We start from the raw sequence: 19,907 nt of genomic DNA on the forward strand, positions 1-19,907 counted from the left end.
GGACAATTACATGAAAACAAATAAGTGTTTAGAAGACAGTGATAGTAACTGCAATGAGCCCAACAACTGACATGAATACAGAGGAGTCTGTAGCGTTTCTAGAGATGCTGGTCGGCCTATCTAAACTGCGTAACGTGTTCTCATGTGCAGCGGACGAATACGCACACAGCAGCAGAACAACGTGTAGCCTTTTTACAAGAGCAGCAACACTGAGAGCTTCAGTTTACACGCTGTTAGCAAGTCAGAGAGACAAACCAAAGCTAAAAGTTCACTCACCCTGCGTTCACTATAAGCACTCTCATAAAAACTAAAATGCGACCGGACTTCAGAGTGACTGAAAAGCCTCCGCAGCGTCGTCTTCCGCCGCGACCCAAAGAAACCCGCGCTGCATTCCGCGCATGCGCGCCTGCTTCTGGGAGACGCTGGACAGTGTTTGCCGTGAGATTATAACAGCGTGGTTCACCGTACCCGGTTATCATGGTAATTAAAATGTGTACAGTAATAATAAGCGTCGGGAATTGTACCGTGGTTTACCGTTAAACCGGTAATCCTTTCATCCCTAGTCGTGTGACGTACAGCAGTTGGATTTTATTTGTACACAAACTTTTTATTTTGAGATGTGTCTGAGTGAGAAACGGTCCTTTAACCTGCTGCAGTTTTGGAGAAAATTAAAGTTTTTAATAGTCAGTGTTTTATTATGAACGTCCAGTTAACTGGACCAATAGCCAATGCTGGTGTTGATGGGTTCTAATAAAGAAAGAATTTTTTAATTAAAGAAAAGTTACAGAAATGTTTGTGTATGCTGTCACTATACTGTTACAGAGACTGGAATCAGCAGGTCAGACTGACTTCTGACCTGCTGACATTTGTTGGCAAGGATCATAGTCTAATAATTCTTTCAGTAGTAGTAGTAGTAGTAGTAATACATTATACCTATTTTATAATACACTAATCACTTATATATAATGTTATAATGCATTATAATGTCATTATAAATGTTAAACTTTGCAAGTGTGCGTTTGTGTGTGTGTACCTGTCCATGCTGAAGGGGAAGCAGAACTTGGGCACAGTCTGCAGAGTTTCCTGTAGGACACAGATAAAGGATTATAGAATACAGTCTTGTATTATTACCAATATCTACTAATAATGTTGCATTGTATTATCGTGAAAAACATTTAAAGGAGCTATTGGGAAGGATATAATGTGGAGGAAATGATCCATTAAGAAGGCAGAGCAAGTGCAAAGCATTCATGGACAAAATAACTAAAGAAAATGGTATCATGTATTTTCAGGTTTCCATCTTTTCACAACTCTAAGATAGAAATGTATGAAAAAGAAACCAATGAATAGCTGTGAGGAGCATGACACAGAGAAAAACAAAAGGAAGTACAGAATACTATGTATTTCAAACCTGGTCTGTGTAGTCTTCAGGGAACTGCCTTTGCACCTCCAGCCCTGTTAGAAATGGACAGAAAATAAATGAATGTGGAGAAGAGAACAGGACCTAATGGGGCACATTGATTTTGACATAAGACAAGTGGGTGTAAGCCGGTGATTCAAACTGCTCAGATCATTGGTACCCATCTCCTGAGCATCAGTGATATCGGTGAGGTGAGGTGTCTCCAGAGCCCAAAGGATACTAAAGGACAGTAGCCACCCAGCCACAGCCTGTTCACCCTGCTGCCTTCTGGGAAGAGACAGACAAGTATCTGCTGTTGTACTACCAGACTGCAGAGCAGCTTCTTCCCTCAAGCTCTCAGACTTTATACTCAAATTCATCCTCAGCACTGCTCCACTGAATATAGTTTATTTCTGTTTACCATTTTTATAATTGCTTCTGTATTAATGTATAGTGTCTGCTACGTAGCAGAAGTGAGTTTCAAACTCAATTTCACTCTACAACATGTTGTATTGTGAAAAAATAAATGTACCTACCCACCTAATCCAAAATCTAGCCAGGCAGTTGAAAAAAACCCACTACTTTTCTAGATTGATAAATACACTTCTAATTAAGGTAGATTTATTTATCATTTGACAACACAGGGTTGTATAGATGAAGTTGTAGTTCCCTTTATGCTTTTCAAAAGCAAACTATATATACAAACATTATATACAGCAGATGGGTGGATAAATAACAAGAAATAAAGCTATTTTACCTGGTGCAATGCGGAGGATGAATTTAGGAGTGTCACAGCCTGGGGGGAGAAGCTGCTCTGCAGTCTGGTGGTATAACAGCAGGTACTTGTGTATCTCTTCCCAGAAGGCAGCAGGGTGAACAGGCTGTGGCTGGGTGTCCTTTAGTATCCTTTGGGCTCTGTGTAGGCACCTCACCTCACCTCACCTTACTCGGGAGATGGGTACCAACGATCTGTTTCCAGTCAGGATGCTGGGGATTTAGCCTTCTTAAGTTACTTTAAGAAATAAATCTCTTTCTGAGCTTTCTCCACCAGCGTGGAGATGACCATGTCAGGTTGGGTGGCATGGTGGTCCAGTCGATAGCTCGTGGGTTCAAACCCCAGTCGCCCTGGCCTTTCTGTGTGGAGTTTGCATGTTCTCCCCGTGTCTGCGTGGGTTTCCCCTAGGTGCTTCGGTTTCCCCCACCATCAAAAAAACATGTTAGGTCCACCACTCAGTGCCGTTTGACCAGACACTGATAAAGATTTGGAGTTGGTTCCTGGGCACTGCACAGTGGCTGGAAATTCATTTCGCAACATGTATGTGACAATAAAGTTTCTTCTCTGTGATGGTGATTCCCAGGAACCTGAAACTGTTCACCTGCTCCACTGTAGACTCATGTGTGTGTCTTTGTCCCCTTTTACCCAAAATCAATGATCATCTCCTTGCTGACGTTGAGAAGTAGGTTGTTCTCTTTGTTCCACTCTGCTCTCCTGAAGTCATTGTTGTTTGAAGTTTGTAACTTCCATAATATTTGTATATATTTGTTCCCCTGGTGGGGATGTGAAATGTAAATGCTCCGTATTTGTATAGCGCCTTTCTATCTTCTCTTGCCCAAGGACACTTCGACACACAACCAGGGGGAGCCAGGGATTGAACCGCCGACCTTCCAATTAATGGCCAACCTGCTCTACCTCCTGAGCCACAACCCCAATGCTGGTGGAATTTAGGTAAAGTTCTAAGATCAGTTTGATTAAAATCACCATCAGGTTGTTTTGTTATGCGACTGCTGATGGCCTCATACAGCTCCTGTAGTGCATTTTTGAATGGAAACAGCAACAAAAACTCCTGAGTGAATTTCCTGGGCAGATAAAATGGCCAAATCTCAACAATACAAATTCCACATCAAACATTCTCAACCCACTTTGACTGCGTTTAAGCACCAAGCATCACTGATGTAAACACAGAGACCTCATCCTCTGGTCTAACTGGAGTCTTGTGTTCTCCGCCCGTCAATTGCAATAGCTTGATCTGTGATGTTGTGGTGCAGCCAGGTCTCAGTAAAGCTGAGGGCACAGCACCCGTTGCTGAGTTAGCCTGATTCTTATTTCATTTTATTGTCCTTCGCCAGGACATTAGCCAGGAGTAGGCTGAGTAGTGGAATATCCTTAGGTCTGACCTGGGTTAGCTTAGCGCTCATCCCCGCTCGCTTTCCTTTCTTCCTGGTTCGATCACACCACTTGCGGTGATGCAAGGTCTGGCTGGTTGGGAAATGCCCTGAGCAGTGATCATCTTGAGGTCCGCTGCACTCAATCCAATCCCTGCACTTCCTTTTCCGATGTTGCCAGACTGTACCAGGTGTCTGACAACATCATGGAAAGGATCCCTACGAGTGACTCCCAAGCGACACCCTTTGTATTTAAACAGAACAAAGAAGTCCCGCTCAAGGACAATTCTCCCGCTGAAATCTCGAGAGAGAGAGAGAGATGAGTTGTTGAAGGAAAGGCCGGTAAAAGGAGGAGGATGAACTGAGGGGCCTGAATAAAGGGCCAATTTAAGATAAATTTGAATTTTTTTGATCACTGAATCATGCATAGTTACCATAAAAATATAGAGCTGGAAATGAGCATAATATGCCCCCCCCCTAATTAGCAATAATAACCCATCATTTCTATCCCATCAGCAAATTCTGTAGTCAGTACAGGTGCATATCATTTTGTATTTTGTTGCTAAAACGCCTCATGTGTATTTTCCACTAAAACAAATAAAGGTCTGCTTTGTTTGTGGCTGCATATTCTCTCCAGCAGGTGGACTCCTGCCTTACTGCAACATGCAAGTTATACATAACATTTACAAGTGTTTGGCCCCATGAAAACAGTTACAGAATATTTTTAGCAATGCAAGGAATGTTAGACATCACCTCCACATATCAAAATGGTGTTGCAATCCTCGTGTTTTCAGAGAAAATGCATATTTTGGCAAGAATAAATATAATCAGCCAAACAAATGATCCCCCACATATCTAACTCCCATGCATACATTTCATTAATTAATCAAAATACTGACATATAATATACTGACATTATTTCTTTAGTTATGTGTAAAAAATACCTAAATAATGGTTTCTAAATGTAAAGCAGACTGAAATGAAAGGCAATCACGGCCAAAGGATTCCACATTATAAAATAGCAGAACATGCCAGACAGAAGATCTGTGTGTCACAAAGATGGATATATAATCTTATAGACCAAACAGGAAATGATGAGAGACACACTCCAACTGCAAGAAATTCTTAGAAATACAGCCGACAACCTTTCCTTAGTAACCAGGAAATTAGTCACATACAGCAGAATTAAAAAGCCCCTGAGAGACAACACATCAACATTATAACGTTATAAAAGAAACACCATGTATCATTGAGCTCTAACCCAGCAGTTCCCAACTGCTTTGACTTATAACCCCTTACAATGAACCAGTGTCTACTGTGGTTGTTAGCCTGTTTCACATGAATACTTGTCTGGGGTCCAAAAAGGTGAAACCAATACTTCACACACAAAAGCAAAAGTTAAAGTAAAGTCCAAAACATGTATTAAATGGTGTGTAGCAGAACATTGGGCCTCATTAAAGAACATTTCTGTATTCTTAACCAAAAATCCTATGACTTTTTTGCACAAACTTAAATTAAATAATCTCTAAATGGCTGGTTTTGCCTTGATGAATGCCTCCTGTTCTTGAGAAGGTGTGCGAGCATAATCGACGCCTGAAACACTGCCATCTACAGCAGCCTGTCCTGATCTGTTTGTGGTCAGACTTCATTCACAAAAATGTTACCAAAGAGTGAAAGAGTTTCACAAGTCCTGCTATCGGAAATCAGCAGCCAAAGGAAACAAGAGCAGTTTCAGTGGTCATAATATAAAAAGATATATATATATATATATATGGTGATTCCTTTATAAAAGTGGTCCTCTGATATTTTTGTTTCAGGCGTCGATATAGATATATATCAGTATAATGTACATGGTGCATGTACTCCAGGTTTAGCTGTACCTCCAGACACTTACCAGAGCTGTGTGTGCCTAGACGGGCTACCTCCAGATACACCTCAAACGTGGATTCAGGGCTCTCCCTGGAAAAAAGGAATAAAGTTATTATTGTGTTCTTTGCATATTCTGGACAACAGTCAGGCAAAGTAAGCATATTTATACTGCAGTGGAGCCTTTCACTTCTCTCCAACTTTAGTTTTGATATTCTAAACAAACAATGCTATGTAATTCTCCTTAAATATTTACTATGGCAGAATAGTGTTTAATCTGATGAGGTTTTTAAGTTAAGTAACTTACAACGATTACAAATGGTAGATAGACTGTAACTGTAATTGAGTAAAACTATGGTGCAGCTGTCGTAATACATGCCAGCCAAATTTCCTCCCAATACAAGTTGCAGCTGCCTTTGCCAGCCAGTAAAGACAGTTTGAAGTTTTAGCTCTCCCTATCCCTTTCAGTACAACATTTAATATAGTTGCCTAAATTTAATTACTTAAATTGCATTCCATTGAGTCCAAAGCATGAATGAAGGTTTATTTGATGGTTTAGAGCACAGTATAAGGGTATATGAAATTTATCCAAAATGTTTACCTTATTCCAGTACATTAGCAACTTGAAGCTATCACAGTCCAAAACTTGTTTTGATCCAATATTTGCATACTTTTCTACACCGTGTTCTTCCTGAACTTTAACACATGCACACTAAAACCGGTGGTTAATAGAAAATATATGGAGCAGCAAATAAGTAGTATAAGTAGTATTAAGTTAGTTAACATTAGCGTAGTTCACCTATAACACATTAGTTAAAATATACATAAAGCTATTGTTTCAACTTTTATATACAGTACTGTGCAAAGGTTTTAGGCAGGTGTGGGGACAATGCTGTAAAGTAACAATACTTTCAAAACTAGACACAGTTTACCTTTATAAATTAACAAAATACAAAGTGAATTACAGATTTCCTCAATTTCTTAAACACTATAACCAGGCTTTTGAACTAAAATTTCAAAACCATAATTCCATTTTTCAAAAAGCACACCTAGGGCTGTCGCGATAACCGCAGAATTGAAATATGGTCAATCCTACCGCGGAGGATGGCAAGCACCGCAACAACCGCAATGTTCATACTGTGCACTTCAGGGCGGGTTAAATTAATAAAAGAGTGCTTCAAAAGTTCCACAACCGTAACGAGCTCTGTAACGGTTCAAAGATGGATTGCCGTGGGCTGTACGTGACCCGACTACAAACTCTGAGGCTGTAAGTGTTGCTGTGTTTTGTGTCGTTTTACTGTTTATTTTAAAGGTTAGCTAACTTGGTGTTAGCATATTGCGTGGCTAATGTGGCTAGCAGGCTCGGCGATGTTGGACTAACGCTGTGATCCTGAGGGACAGTCCAGAGAAACTGTGGACAATAAGCCTCATTTGAATCTCACTAAGGAGCGTAATGTGCCGGAAGCCTGCAGCTGTTATGTTGCTTTCTGTGGAAATTTAGTTATAACGTTACTACAGTGGTTAGTTGTGGACAGCCATTCTGCTACACGCCGGCACGTGCGTGTGAGTGCGCGCGTTGCTGCGGTTTGTAAATTGACTTGATAGACATGCCCTTCTTCTTCTTCTTCTTTAGGGTTTAATGGCGGTTGGCAAACCAGTTTAACAGTGCATTACCGCCACAAGCTGGACTGGAGTGTGGAACGAGAGATTAAGCAGGAAAGATAGACATGCCCTGAAGGTAATGAAGGCAGAAAAGGATGTGAAGAACAAGAATCTCTGGCCTGTCCCAGACCAAAGACAGGACGCTGGGGCAGAACAATTTGTTGTTTGGTGTGTTGAACTGTACAGTACACTAAGGAATAAAATATGTGCAAACCACAAGCAACATTACTAATAACCAGTTTTTGTACTATTGTTTTGAATTTATCCCACCAGACTGTTGTAGTGTGTGTGGTAGACTCTGGTGGGCAAACTATGCAACCCCCATAACACGAGTGAAGTATCTCAATCTATGTTTCTTTTTTAATAGTCATATATCTGCTGTTAAACGGCTGATGCCGATTAAATGGAATTAGCTAATATCGGCTGATAATATCGGTCAGGCTCTAATTATTACTTCTTCCTTTTCTTCTTCGACTTCGAGTGTACGTATTCAACGTAGTGATGAACGTAGTAGGGATGCACCGAAATGAAAGTTCTTGGCCGAAGTGGAAACTCAATATAATGAAAAACTTTCCCAAATACCGAATGCCGAACGAGGTTTTTCACATTATTTACATTTATTGTGCCAAATGTTTTACAATTGCATATATTAAATAGTCAAAATGTGCCTTTTACTCAGTGTTTCCGTCAGGATTTGGAGAGACTATGGTGGTTGGGTCTGAGGCCCGAGAGGGTCTGGTAAAGTGAATTACATATGTCCATTTACTTTTTATGGACAAGTGTAACATGTTTTATACTTTCTGTGAATATAATCCAATTAATCTTATTTGCATCCTGTATAGACGCCTTATTTTGAAAAACGGATGTTGTCACATGTGTATCTTTGCGCTAAATTTATCAAGCCCGACCCAATTTGATGTTGTATGTGGTGCTCATGTCGTGTAGGACTCTCATACTGCAACACTTGTCTTTGTAAAGAGAGACAATGACAGGAGAAAGTCGCTGACCTGCCTGTCAGCTCGCACTGGGCCGTTTCAGTGGATTTACCATAAAGGCTTGAATACGTGTGCACTCCAAATTTAGGTGTGGTTAGCTTAATCGCTTTAGCTTTAGCTTAGCTTTTCACAAATGAGTGACAGAAACAGCCAAAGCAGTTCAGACAGTTTGTTGCCTTTTCTAAGAATTCAGCCACAAATGGAGTGGATGTGCTGGGAGGCAATTCAGCAGAACAGCGTCTGCAAACGGCGATTTTTGCGTCTTTCTCAGACACTTTAAAATGTTTCCACATACCGACATGTCAACATAACCTATTGTTTTTGCTCAGATTTTTTTTTCTCCCTCCTCATGAAAATTTGCACACACCTCAGGTCTGGTGGGAAATGCAATGTTCTGCAGTGACCTTTCTGGCAGTCCCTTTTTGAAGTTGAAAATATTTCGCGACACCCCCCGCCCTGTGTTTTTGAATGAGCACTCTGAGCGCACGGAGTTGAAAAAAATTCAACTCGTGCCCGATGTCATTTGCGTTTTTTTATTCCCCATTGTCCAATCTAATGAATGGAGAGACAGGCACTTGTGCTGACGGAACTTAAAGTTGCTTGAATTGTCCAGAGACTGCAACAAACTGTCCCTGACTCATCCTAAAATAAGACGTAAACTGACCATCATTAGGACGAAGCTCCTGGACCAGCGATGTCTCCCTTTTCTGAGAATCTCATGTGCCCACACAGATCTCAGTTTCCCTGTCTTCTGTGTGTTTGTACACCTCACACACTCAAAACAGTGCCAGAACAGGCGCTCTGCGTTTGGCAGATGTTTTTAGCAACAAAAGACACAGACCTGTGAGTTGTGATCAGGTTTCTGCCAATATGAAAGTTATTAATTAGCGACAAACCAAAGATTACAGATCGCTGGCGCTATAATCTTTGATTAGACTGACAGGACAGCTGATTCAGTGGTTGCCTAGCAACATTAAAAAACCGCAGCGCTTTGCTCTTTTCTAAATTCAACCAAAAGCCATTGCTGTGCGCCTCGCGTTTTCGAACCCGCAAAGCGCTTTCTGTCTGATCGGGGCCTGAGGCTATCTTTGTCGTTTCATAGCGGTTGGCATCACCGCCACCTACTGGATTAAACAGTGCAAAATATTTACAGTGTCCACCCAAAGTGATTCCATTCCGTCTAGTTATTTTTTTTCTATTTTTGTGACTATAGCAGCATTCTCGCGACCCCCCTGGGACCAGGTTGCGACCCCCAGGTTAAGAACCACTGCCCTAAACCCAACAGGAAGTCGGCCATTTTGAAATATTTACGAAATTTCACCCCATTTAGACCCTCCATACTTTAACGAACTCCTCCTACAGCTTTAACCCGAACGACTTCAAATGTGTGTAGCCCCATCTTGCGTTGTTAAATTGCAAAGCTTTTTTTGATTGATCAAACGGTGTGTCTATGGCATGCAGTTTAATTGGTGTCTGGCCTTGAAAAAAGAAGTTGCATGTAAATGGACTAGACACGGTCAGATCTGTCCCAAAATTCACAAGTAAACCTCTTAGAGACTTACATGTCAATATCCAGTCATAGGAATAGCGCCACTTACTGGCATCTTGAAAGAACCCGTTTTAAAATTTATTTATTATGCCTAATTCATATTTTTACCCTGCTTAGCACCTTAGCGGACAAAAATGTCCATAGTGAGGCATTTCTGCTCCGCATAGCAGGTTGACCACATCCATCTCAAAGTTCCTGTCAAATGCTCTTGCCTTGGTGAGTAATTATTCACAATTAAAGAGGAAGCTGTTTTTTAAGAGTTATACTCCAATCTATGAACATATTTATACACTACCACCACCACTACCAAATACGTGCATCTAATGCTGACCTAGCCTAAATCTACGGGAAAACACTGAAATTTTAAGCTATTCTGATGCGCATCACATGCTCATGGACAAAGCACTGCTGCTGAGACATGGTGTAGTGCGGTTTTTTATTCAGACATACAAAAACATTTTGGCTTCACCTCCAGCCCAGGTAAACACTGTAGGCCATACACACAGACAATACACATTGTGGATTGTCTGTGCCGAATGTCATTTTTTGAGCTTCGACGCTTTGATAGTAATTAAGAGCAAATAACCGAAGCTTCGCCCCCCACCCCCCACGGCGGCGCTCAGCGGTCCCGTTATGGCGATTGTTTAAACGTGTGTTGATAAGCATGCTGTAATTTCAGGAGCTACAGCTATGTATGTAATAGATAGAAGCAGAACAGCAGCAGAAGAATGCCCAATAAGTTCTCCTGAGTGAGGGGGGATCGGGTGGGGGAGAGATAGGGGCGGCACTATGCGCAAGTCTGTGTGCATGTGTGAGAGAGAGAGGGAACGCTTATTCTCATAGCTAGGCTAACTGAGTGATTATTACCAAATCTTTGTTTTTAACTTTGTTATGGCTAGACTAGCAGACCCAAGTGCAGGACTAAGAAAGGGAGAAATATTTATTGCAGGTTAAAAGGCTCGGATATTGAGCAGGTGAAGAGCGAGGCAAAGTGAAAATAGCTGTACAGAGCAGGGGGAACAGTAGCAGAGAGTCTGATCCAGCAGGTCCAGAGCAGAATCCGGGAATAGTTTAGCCGGGCGGGGGTCCAGGCGGAGAGCGCAGGGGATGAGCGGTGTTTCCGGTAGCGGAACTAAATCTAACGCGTTATTATGCAAAATTCACTTTTAATTTTAATTATAGCGATAAAATGCTCTTCTTCTACAATCGGCCTAATATAATTAGGCTTATTTAAATGCGCTCATTGTGTTGCTGTTTGTTTCCAGCCTACAGTTTACTGATTAGGCTAATTTTAAAATGTAGGAAATTTGACTGTTTTAATCTGTAAAGAAATTAAGCTATTGTAAAATTAATAAACGCCATAACTTCCACATTCCTGCTGTCATCACTCAGTTTAAAGTGCTCCCTCACAGCTGAGGGCTTCATTTAGTTCTCCCTTTGATGTGAACTGGAGCGTTGCGTTCACTGCTGTCGGCAGAGGTCAGGCGCGCGAAAAAAAACCTTAAAAATAGACTTGTGTGTCTCAGTTGTGCTATTTACATATAATCTGCCATTTCTAACAATGTTCAAATGTATGCTTTATTAGAAAGGTGGAAGATAAAAAGGCCTCCCAGCAAGGTTGAAGTTGGTAAAACTCTCAAACTCATGCAACAAACTGATTTATCTATATGCTGGCAAGATGTACAGATAGATCTGGATACTGCAAGTTTTGTGTGTGTTATTCTTATGTCACGGACACGTGATCGTAACTTTTAACCTGGTGCAGCTGATTACGGGAATATACACACTCAGTAGCTGCCTGGTGTAACTAAACGCCTGCCTCCTGCATCCCAGCAGCATTATCTGTCACAGTAGCCACGGGGCGGCCGTTTACAGGCAGAGGACACTCTGCATGCACAGCCCTCAGTTCCCAGAGTGCTCTGGCGAAGGGGTGCACTTTATGAATTTATCAAAAGACCAAAACAACCAAAAGAAGCAGCACTCATTTTCAGGTTGTAGTGGGCTAGTAGTTGGGCCTGCCGTGTTTGTTTTATAAACTGATGAAGTGCCCCCCCCCCCCACAGAGCACTCTGGGAACTGATCACTCTCAGTGTATCAGAACCCTTAAATTGGACTAAATGATATAATATAGGCAGATCTTTCTTCTAGATTAGTGAAGGAAAATGAGAACCTTGGGAGTATTACTTTTTCTATATAGCAGCAAAAAAAGCTGTAGCATGTTGTGTTTGAGGTAATTTAATTAGGGCATTAACATTGCAGAATATTTGCCTCCTGTTCTCTTCTATTCTATGTGAGTGAAGGGGCGAATGAAACATTCGCACAAAGGTGGAGGAGACCAATAACTCTTCATGTCCAACACCCACAACCACTCACATGGATTACAAAGCAACAAATTTATTTTGATGTGCCTGACATCCTGCACTGCCCACATTCAGCACTACAAGATCCAAATTTTGCTTGGGCAGGCGATGGCCATTCGTCTGCATTAAGGCATGTGTGACTGTGCCTGTACTTGACATCAGTCTTTCTGTAAGGTCACTATTGCATATGCAAACATTGCAATGTTGATACTGTAACAATGTACCATGCAGCCTTGAACAAGTGACATTCTATCCGAAAACATCCCAGATTAATCCAATAATTTGCAAGCTGATGGTTAAGAAGAAGCCACTGACATGAATAACAACAACAGGTCCGATGAAACACATCTTCATGATAAACAAGTCCCACACACACACCACAGGTTTGGACACCGTCACACCTGGAGCTCCATAATCCCTCTGCTGACATCCTGATCATGTCATTGTCTGCAGTGTGTAGAAATTCTATTGCTAATTTTTACTCGGGTTTCTTCAATTAATCAAATTGTTTCCGTCAAATTGTCTACCATTACTGTCCCTAAGCTGCTGAATGAAGAAGCAGAGTTCACAAAGAGTATTTACTGTATTGTATTCAGTAATATGATGTTACAGATCCGACAATAATAATTAATTAATAACTCATTAGCCCATTCCCCACATATACACCATCAGAAACAACAGACAAAAATTTCTTACTTTCCAAAACCCAATGACACAGTAGTCGTAGCCCTGACATTACAATATTTACGTTCTGTCAGAGGAGTGGCATTAGGCTACAGGAAACACAAGCCTTTCTGTCTGTTCTGCACTTTTGTCCTGAAATCCAGCATCCGGTCTAGGAAGACAATCTGACAGTTACCGTTACCATGTTTTCACTAGCTGCACATACACAAACGTGTTACTGACTCACTGCTAGTCACCTCTGTCTCAACTTGTGCCCGGAAAGCTTCGGGCTAACATGTTTTATCAGCTCGCTAATGATAGATAGTCCTCAAAACCATGACACTCATTTAAAACGCTTTGTTTTTCTGATCCAGTAAGTGGAGTACCGTTACCGCCACTGTGTCGCAACAAGTCAGGGCCTTGCACTGTAATGTAAGTTAACGTTATGTTCCCCAATGACTCGCTGTAAAAAAGCTAACACAACAGTAGGCTGCTGACAGCCTCAGGGAATCCAGCGGATAAACATTCTTACTTGATTCGGGACCCCATCCTTATTTTTCACCCCGCCGTCGCTGTCGGCAGCTTTCAGTGCGCAGACGCGTCTGTCCGGAGGTGTTTTTCAGATGCTAACCTCACACACAGCTATTCAACGCCATGGTCTGTCCACACGCGTAGGTCACGCTCTGCCTCGCGCTGAGCCCTGGGACTTGTAGTTCTATTGTGCAGGACACGTATCGGTCATACGGAGCAATCTAGTGCTACAAACTACAGCTTCCACAATACGTGTCGTAGAAATTGATTGGGTCGCGTGACTAGATATACCGGCCGTTATTTACCTCAAGCCAACGAAAGATATATCTGTACCATAGACTGTGTATGTGTAGGCAATACTGACGGATATTTGTGTTTAATGAATGCTTTATAGCTTATTAATAACCAAAAACAACCCTGACCCAATCAAAAAATAAATGGCGTGATATAAATTATATATTTTAATTTTAAATAATATGACAAGAAGGTATTTATATATTACTACATTATTATTGTTGAAGAAAACAACAACATGGAACACTGGTAAATGTCTGATAAATACATGATCAGTTTTGATCTAATTAGCATTATTGCAGGCAACACAGGCTGAACAACAATTAATTACACTGAAAAAAACTGTTACTTAGATCTAACTTAAAAAAAATAAGGCAGTATTTTCCAACCACTTTTTGTTAGTTTAGTGAACTTCTTGATTTTTTTAGTTGGGAAAGATGTATGCTAAAATATTAAGTAGAGTCTACAAAAAACTGCAAAAAAAATTAAGTTCAGCCATTGTCAAAATGGACTTTTAACCATTTTAACCACATCAAACTTAATTAAAATAAGTTACATTCAAAAGAAATTTTGAATCAGTTCATGTACTTATTTTCTTTAAATGTTGACCAATTATTTTTTTCTGTTGTAAAAGTGCAATTTACTTAAAATAATTAGTTAGCATTGTCATAAATTTAACAAAGAAAAGGACGTATCGGTTTCCAACATTTATTAAAAGCCATTAAATGCAGTTATGCAAAATTATTGACACAATCTTCTGACCACAGCCTATGTGTAGTAGAACACCTTTCCAGCACCTCTTCTGTGTATAAACAGTAATCTTGAAGGGACAAATTTTACTATTTCAAAAATTACAGCTAACAGTCTGCCTCAGACTTCATTTGACATCACTGGTAACAGAACAAAAGCTGTGCTAGAAGGCAGAAGCTGCAACTGTAGGTGTTTTTATACATTGTGAGTTATGGTTTAATATTGTCAGATTTTCCTTTTAAATCTTAATAAAACATTTTACATACTACAACTTGTGACCTCAGCTTACCAACTGCAGCTTGATACAATATTGTGACAGTGTATTTCAGTGACTATTAAAACACTTGATCATAACAGAAAAATGTTCATTAACAGAAAAAATATCTGTTTGTGACAGCAAGGGTGACTGTCATGTTTCACTGTCCACACTTAAAATCTTGTTAGTGAAACTAATGACCATGGAGGTTAGTTGAGGACCCAGTGCGGAGTCCCACAAACAATCCTTGAAAGGCCTTCAGGTACAACAGTCTGAAAAATCACACATCAGGCCAAGAAAATGTACAACATTCCTCAAAAGAAACAACAAAACTTCCGTCTGTTTTCAGTGCAAGGCCAACAATCTTTGCGAGAAACTTGTTGTTGAGGCTTATTAACTTGGCAGTTGGTTTTGGGCGCAGTGCATTGAGTCCCACAAAAAGTCTTCATCAAAAGATTGGATGGATACTGGAGATTCTGGCCAGATTGTCAAGATCTGTAAGCACTGGATTCCCTTGATGATGATGCCCACCGCATCTGGTCCATGGCGAGCATAGGCTAGATCCTCAAACCGCATTTTCAGGTCTTCATGCACGCTGCACTCTGCAGTTCCCTGTATGACAAACAAACAAAAATAGGAAACTGTCGCACTTATTAAGGAAAAATAAAAACAGAATGTACAGTATGTTCAGATTAAGATAATAATTCAACATCACATCTTCTTTGGAGACCCAAAAAAACGCAAATGTGTGATCAAATCCACACAACACTAAGCAATTTCAATAAATTTAATACAAATGAGCCTATCACAACCTAAATAATGTTAATATTTTATGTACAGATCTTTAACATAAAAAATCCAATAATTTTTGCTTTGTATGACGTAACAGTGTGTGGCTTTTTCAAACACTTACTGACATACTCTTCAGATCCCCAAATGAATGCTGGATATTAGTGATGGTGGAAAACTAGGTTATCAAGGTTCTTGACAAATCCACTGGTCTTTCCCACTTAAGACCAGTAAAGAACATATTTACCAGTTAGCAACAGCTTATATAAAACACTTTATAGCCTACTGAATGAAAAGCCCAGATGTCCCCCTTTTCCACCAACAATTAAATGCAGCATGTATTCATTGATCTGTGTGGAGCTGGAGACCTGTGTCCTAGTGTCTCATAATTCCTTTCACAAATGTAACATTATGCATATCTGTCAGGCATACAGATTAAACAATCTGTAAATAAATACAAAATAATGTTAAATATTTCCTATATTTGTTCGATTTAAAAATCTGTACATAAAATAAAAATGGGAGAATACACAAAAGTCATTGAGCAGGCAGTATTTTTCAGAAATTTTCCCGGGAATGGAATTTTAAAGAAGTTCTGCATAGGGCTCTACTTCATAATACTTAAAAATCGCCTATTCTAGGCCTCCTGCTAACAGTCTCCATGCCGCTGGTTCTCTCAACCTACACATGACGAATGCTGGTTCAGTCAGCCCACGTAAAATCATACTGGTTTAACTTGACCAGTAAAACCAGAAACAGACCCAACCTTACTTTTTAACAATACTTACATAGTACTCAGAGATAAGGTCCTGTCCTGTCCTGTCCTGCTTTGAATACTAAAATCATCATTAGCTGCAGCCCTAGGTATTATTATATCTAGCCTTTTGGAAACAAGCTTAATAAAACTGCTTAAGATTTTTCCTCCAAAAAATGGAATAGTCATTTCTCATAATGATAGTTTGACACAAAAACATGTCTTGTTTTCTGATCACTTACCTAATGTGTCCCTGAATGACACACAGTGCTTTGTGGGGTAGCTGATATGCTCCTCGGAGGAGATCTGGTGGTCTCCTGAAAAAGCAACACACACAAAAGAGGTGATAACAATATTAAAATATTTTTGTAAAAATATAAAATTTGACGAAACTAGGCTACGTTTTGATTTTTGGACAGCCATGTCTACTAAAAGTGTGGGAAACCAGAAATCTTTGATTCATTAAAATTGATTTTACTCTCTCACAGCAGTCAAGCAGGAAATACTGCAGGAAATACAGACCCAGCAGTTAACATTAAAACCTGTAATTTTGTTCTTCTCTATGCCACAGGGTGCTCCTTCTATGGGGGCTGTCTATGTTAAGAGCCTGGAGGAGAAGCAGGACCCGCCATCCTGCACGTCTTGCTAGCAAGAATTTGGTCAAAGCTAGTAATTCATTTCTTGTAATTTTCTTCCAAAGCCTGCTTCATGAGTATTTTAAGCGAGTTGTTTGAGACAAAATATTTAACATTCATTAAAACTACATTAACAACGTTACCGGTCAACAACCAAAATGTCTCTAATATATCAGTTAAATGTCAGTAACATTAACATTAACTTAACTCCACCACCTAAAAAACAAAAACTTTCCTCCGCCATCTTGAGTCCAGACGTTACGGCCACAAGAGGAAACGTCCATTTATTTTAAATTCTCTACTGAAAGCGGGAAGACATTGTATGTTAATGAAAACCCGACAATGTAGAAACTGCATTTGACTAAAACTCAAGTTTTTAACGTATCCGTTTGAGCTTAACGTTGGAAATTTGGAAATGCCTCTGGCATCCTCACACAACAAACACATGATAGAGGGCCGTTACAGCCGCGTGTGGGACATGCCCAGACGAGTTCTGCTGTTGCTATGGTTACTAACTGAAATGTAGGCGTGTCCTGACAATTTACTTAGGACATAGGTCCTTAAACTGAGTTTTGTGAAATCAATTTATTAGGAAGTACAACAAAATCAATTTTATGGTAGAAAATGGCAAGTAACTGGAACCTTCACACTTTTTACTTTTCTGTAACTTAAATAGAAAGGAAATTAAAATTTTTGAAAGAAATTTACATTTTAAAATGAAGTCGTATGGACAGGGCCATTGAAGGACTTTTTACAGTGTACTTCATTCTTAGGCCTGCTCAATTTAGAATTTTTTGAGTCTGAACATGAGGATTTTAGAAATACTGAGGGGACGAGTCCTGCCTGCAACCTGTATGGAAAAGAAGTGGGCTTAGGTTTATGCTATTTGATCATGTTTTTAGTTCCCAGTCAAAATTCTTGCAGCTGCATTGTTGGACCAACTGCAAGCGATTTAATGAAGACTGGGAAAGGCCTAAATGAAGGCAATTACAATAAGCCAGACATGATGTTATAAAGGTGTGGATTACTTTTTCCACATGATGAAAAGACACAATTGGCTTAAGTTTAGAAATAGTTATTAATTAATAATATTACTTTTTAACAACAGAACTGATTTGTTTATCAAACAGAGCTCAGAGTCAAAGATAACCTTGGTGTATAGCATGTGACTCTACATATAGGTTAAGGTGGCCTAGCATCCTGGTGGAGTAACTTGTGGACAATGAGGGACCAAAGAGAATTACTCTGTTTGCTGTTTAACTGAAGAAGATTTGCCATCTAGCCTTAATGACCTCAAACAGTTGTTGTAGGGAATCCCTAGATTTTGGTAGGAGGTGCAGCTGAGAATCATCAGTGTAGGCGTGACAGGAGATGATATACTTCCTAAAAATGTTTCAAAGAGGGAGCATGGACAGGTAAAATAAAACGGCCCCAGGATGGATCCCTAACAGACCCCATGTGTGGCCAGGGTAGAGGAAGAGGAAAACTGGCCTCGAGTTCAACACTAGGATGTCCTTTAAGATTCAAACCAACTTAGTGCTTTACCTTTAATACCAACCTACCGTTTAAGACACATCAAAAAGGATGTCATGGTCAAGTATTGACATAACAGACTCGCATATCTGTCAAAAAGTCAAACACAGTTTATAGAAATTTCAGGGGAAAAGGAGAGAAAGTTGGAGAAAATGACAGGGATGGACACTTCACTGTTGGAGTTGGGCTTTAAGGCACTTACAATACTGTTTAATGTAGGTATGAAATGAACTTTATCACCCAAAAATAGCCCACAAGTTAAACAATGAAGAAGTGTAGTTGTTATCTTATTGTTGTGAGGTAATGTAGTACATACTTTTCAAATCAATCTTGAACTTGACAAATGACAACGGCTATGTAGATGCTGCGGCCTGCAGCTCCTTCAAACTTTGCTGTTTTTCATCTGGCTTTTCTTTCTGGCTTTATTGTTGAAACACGTATTACTTATGACAGAAATACATCTGATCAAGAACTCACACTGTGTTCCGGGCTGTCAGAGGGCAAGACTCCAGCAAGATGATAGAAGGTGGACTCTGAGGCGGATTTTCCCCCTGAATTATATTTGACTTTAGGTTTTTCTCCCTTTCTTCCTAATGCAGTTAAACAATTGCAATTAAACTGTGTCAAAGATGTATTTGTAGCTTGTCAACATCCCTTCTTTGTCATGGAAAAAGGGTAGTTGACAAACATTTTAAAGACTAGAACAGTTAAACGGATTAAATTTAGAAAATTATTAAATTTATAGAAATATTTGCTGAACTTTCATGTCTTCATATTTATCTGGGGATAGCGGAGAAAGTATTAGGCTTATGAGCTCAGTATTTCTAAAATGGATGGACCAACGAGTCAAAGCTGGAGTTCCAGGCCTGCTTTGACTGCACTGACTGGAGTGTTTTTGAGGCTGCAGCCACTGACCTGGACGAACTAACCGACACTGTGACATCTTACATCAGTTTTTGTGAGGACATGTGTGTGCAGACTAAAACCTTCCGCACATACAACAACCAAAAACCCTGGTTCACAGCGAAACTCAGGCTGCTTCGTCAGAACAAGGAGGAGGCTTTCAGAAGTAGGGACAGAGTCTTGTACAACCAGGCCAGGAACACAATGACTAAAGAGGTCAAAGCTGCAAAGAGGTGCTATGCTGAAAAGCTAAATAACAGCTTTGCAGCCAACAACCCTGCGTCAGTGTGGAGAAGCCTACGGACACTCACAAACTACAAGAGACCATCCCCCAACACTGCTGGTACTCAATGACTGACAGACAAGCTGAATGGTTTCTACTGTAGGTTTGAAAAGCCCAGAGTCACACCTCTCCCCCACTCCAACACCATCTTTAAACAGTCACCTTCCTCCTCTGACCTCTCTGACCTCTCACCCGCAGATCTGTGAAGAGGACTTGAGCCACCTCTTCCAAAGGCAGAAGATCAGGAAGGCTCCTGGACCTGACGGTGGCTCACCATCATGCCTGAAAATCTGTGCGGACCAGCTGGCCCCCATCTTCACTCAGATCTTCAACAGATCACTGGAGCTGTGTGAAGTTCCCTCCTGCTTCAAACGCTCCACAGTCATCCCGGTCCCAAAAAAACCCTCCATCTCTGGACTGAATGACTACAGGCCTGTCGCCCTGACATCTGTAGTCATGAAGTCCTTTGAAAGACTGGTGTTGGCCCACCTGAAGGACATTAGAGGCCCCCTGCTGGACCCC

General features: G+C 40.5%; 1 protein-coding gene and 1 long non-coding RNA gene across 2 annotated transcripts in view; both read right to left on the reverse strand.

Moving 5' to 3' along the window:
* LOC123982294 (DENN domain-containing protein 1A-like) overlaps window positions 1-13,343 on the reverse strand; it is an 18,311-nt gene extending 4,968 nt beyond the window's left edge. The window contains exons 1-4 of the mRNA XM_046067733.1: window positions 13,190-13,343; window positions 5,457-5,521; window positions 1,412-1,455; window positions 1,034-1,083 (exon numbers count right to left, since the gene is read on the reverse strand). Of these exons, the coding sequence (XP_045923689.1) occupies window positions 1,034-1,083; window positions 1,412-1,455; window positions 5,457-5,521; window positions 13,190-13,206 (176 nt within the window). The 5' untranslated portion in view covers window positions 13,207-13,343. The remainder of the gene's footprint in view (window positions 1-1,033; window positions 1,084-1,411; window positions 1,456-5,456; window positions 5,522-13,189) is intronic.
* A 1,088-nt stretch (window positions 13,344-14,431) lies between these two features.
* On the reverse strand, window positions 14,432-16,382 carry LOC123982272. Its single transcript, XR_006827924.1, has 2 exons — window positions 16,274-16,382; window positions 14,432-15,100 (listed from the first exon to the last, which is right to left on the reverse strand). It is a non-coding gene; the product is annotated as an uncharacterized LOC123982272 (long non-coding RNA).
* Between the last annotated feature and the right edge of the window lie 3,525 nt (window positions 16,383-19,907).

This window comes from Micropterus dolomieu, linkage group LG13 (assembly GCF_021292245.1).
Source record: "Micropterus dolomieu isolate WLL.071019.BEF.003 ecotype Adirondacks linkage group LG13, ASM2129224v1, whole genome shotgun sequence".
Classification (NCBI taxonomy): Eukaryota; Metazoa; Chordata; class Actinopteri; order Centrarchiformes; family Centrarchidae; genus Micropterus; species Micropterus dolomieu.